The sequence below is a fragment of the Sinocyclocheilus grahami genome, unplaced genomic scaffold (genome assembly GCF_001515645.1).
Source record: "Sinocyclocheilus grahami isolate Dianchi unplaced genomic scaffold, SAMN03320097.WGS_v1.1 scaffold74.1, whole genome shotgun sequence".
Taxonomy (NCBI): Eukaryota; Metazoa; Chordata; class Actinopteri; order Cypriniformes; family Cyprinidae; genus Sinocyclocheilus; species Sinocyclocheilus grahami.
In genome coordinates this window covers 592,837-595,082 of record NW_015505253.1, presented here as the reverse complement: position 1 = coordinate 595,082, position 2,246 = coordinate 592,837, and the positions used below count along the sequence as shown (strand labels likewise).

The window sequence follows — 2,246 nt, the reverse complement described above, 5'->3', positions numbered from 1 at the left end:
GACTATACAAAAGAATCAATTGTGCACTACTAATAACTAATGATACAATGCTTTCAGAAAGGGTTTGTGGCCAAATCCTGTCAAGTAATGGAAAACTTGGAATATTGGTTTGCCAATAATTCTAAGTTTCCAAGATTTATGACACTTATAAAAAGATTAGAAGAAAAAGACACTTCATTTTCATGAATTCTAGTAGTTTAACAAAAATGGTGAAATATAAATAGTGTTATGCAGTGTTACGTTTAAGCTATATAAAACTAAATGTGTAACATGTAAGGATGAAATGGAGATGGTGGAACAGTTAGGGAAAACATCAAAATGTGTCTTGTCTTTGATTCCAAATGATGGTCAGTCTGAGTACATAATTCAAGCATTGCGTGCTTCAACTCTCAACTGAATACTGAACTTATATATAAGGAAAAATACACAATCTCATGAGAAAACCATTTCCAAGTTGGCGATTTTGTATAATTGTTCACTACGATGAACGATTTTTAGAACAAATACTAAGCATTAACCCTCAGTGAGGCATAAGCAGATCATACAAATTCACAAATTCTTATGAGATTGTATTCAACAATACAGTATAAGTAAATAAATTACTGGTTTTGTGTTCTTAAAATATTGCATGAATTATTCTTATACACCTGCAGGAAGCTTCGCCAAAATCTCCACTGCATCGTTACGACCGATAGCGGTTAGCAGCTCAGCGAGGTGGCCGACAGTCCAGTCTGGGTTCTTGGTGACGACACCCTCCAAAACAGCAACAAGGGGGCTTTTGTGGTCCTTCATGGAATAAGCATAATTTATCCAGGCAAAGGAAAAGGAGCACTGGGCAGCAAGGTGACGAGTGTTCTTGGCGCCAGAAATGTCCGGGTCTAATACCAACACAAGCTCCTCAAGAACATCCAAGTTGTCCAGCACCGTTTTCAGAGGTGCATCATGGACCTCAGGTGCTGTGAAAATATTTATGGAAAATCACCAGTTTTTCACTTGTAAAATAACTGTAAAGGAATTATGTAGGGTTATGTGTAACTGTTTTTCGTATATACCCACCTAACAGGTGCGACAATCCAGTCACGTGATCGTTATTACCATCGTTGATTATGTTGTATGAGACGGACTGTTCATATCTGGCAATGCCCTTTTTGGACAGGCTTTCATGACTTGCTCCATTACAGCATTTTTTAAATTCTGGCATTTTTAAAAAACACAAGAGAAATTCATGTTGTTTTGTTAAAGGGGTCATATGATGCTATTTTAAAGATCATCATTTTGTGTATTTGGTGTAACAGAATATGTTGACATGCTTTAATGTTCAAAAAAAACATTATTTTTCAAATACTGTACATTTATTGTAGGTCCTCTATGCCCCGCCTCTCTCAAACACATCATTTTCAACAAAGCCCCCTCCTTTGACAAGCGCAGTCTGCTCTGATTGGCCAGCTGACCCAGTGCATTGTGATTGGCCGAACACCACAAGCACGCGTCGGAAATGTAATGCCCCTTACCATAATTGCGAGCTTCAGCTTTCAAAATAAATATCAAGTTAATAATTTTGTTAGTTTTACCATCAGTTCAAGTCCGAAAGGGCAACAGAGTTGTGTGACAGACACAGTGATGATGCAGTACACAAGCCGCGGTTAAGACAGCTGAGATGGTCTTTATGCACCAAGAGCTTGTGACACTTCAAAGAGAAAGGAAAACTTGAAATCGCATCATATGACCCCTTTAATCTTGTGAGATTCATCTTGCTTCATTGTAGCACTCAAGACTCTGTTATGTAGCAATAAGAATTGTGTAATAATACAAAAGAAATGTAAAGTCTATCACTTCTGTTCCACTAGCATTGACACACAGGGTTGCAGAAATTGAGTTCCCAGAACTCATTAATCTTGCATTGGTCAAAAAAAAAAAAAAAAAAGTCATTGGGGCCAGGGTGTTAAAAACAAAAAAATATCAAGTAACATTTCCAATAATATCCATACATGGGCATAAAAGAGACCAACAAGATTTAAAGCTCACTTTTATATATATAAAGGGTGTGTCGTATGGGCTGTTCAATCAAATTGAATAAACGCAAACCGCTCATTCGGACTGGCTTTCGATTTTCAGAACTTAAATTAGCAATGCATTCATTACGAAATTACTCTTAAAAAAAAATAATAGTAGTACAAAAGATTTTGAAGTTAGACGTACCCTTGTTTACAGCAGATGGTATCCGACGACTTTTTGCACTCAGACGC

At 37.0% G+C, this 2,246-nt stretch overlaps 1 protein-coding gene across 1 annotated transcript; it reads right to left on the bottom strand.

Annotated features, from left to right (window-relative positions):
- On the bottom strand, positions 1–1,224 carry LOC107585721 (IGF-like family receptor 1). The gene is made up of 2 exons (XM_016272862.1): positions 1,057–1,224; positions 1–956 (listed from the first exon to the last, which is right to left on the bottom strand). The coding sequence occupies exons 1-2, from the start codon at positions 1,199–1,201 to the stop codon at positions 640–642; spliced, it is 462 nt and encodes a 153-aa protein (XP_016128348.1). The 5' UTR covers positions 1,202–1,224; the 3' UTR covers positions 1–639.
- Positions 1,225–2,246: the final 1,022 nt, after the last annotated feature.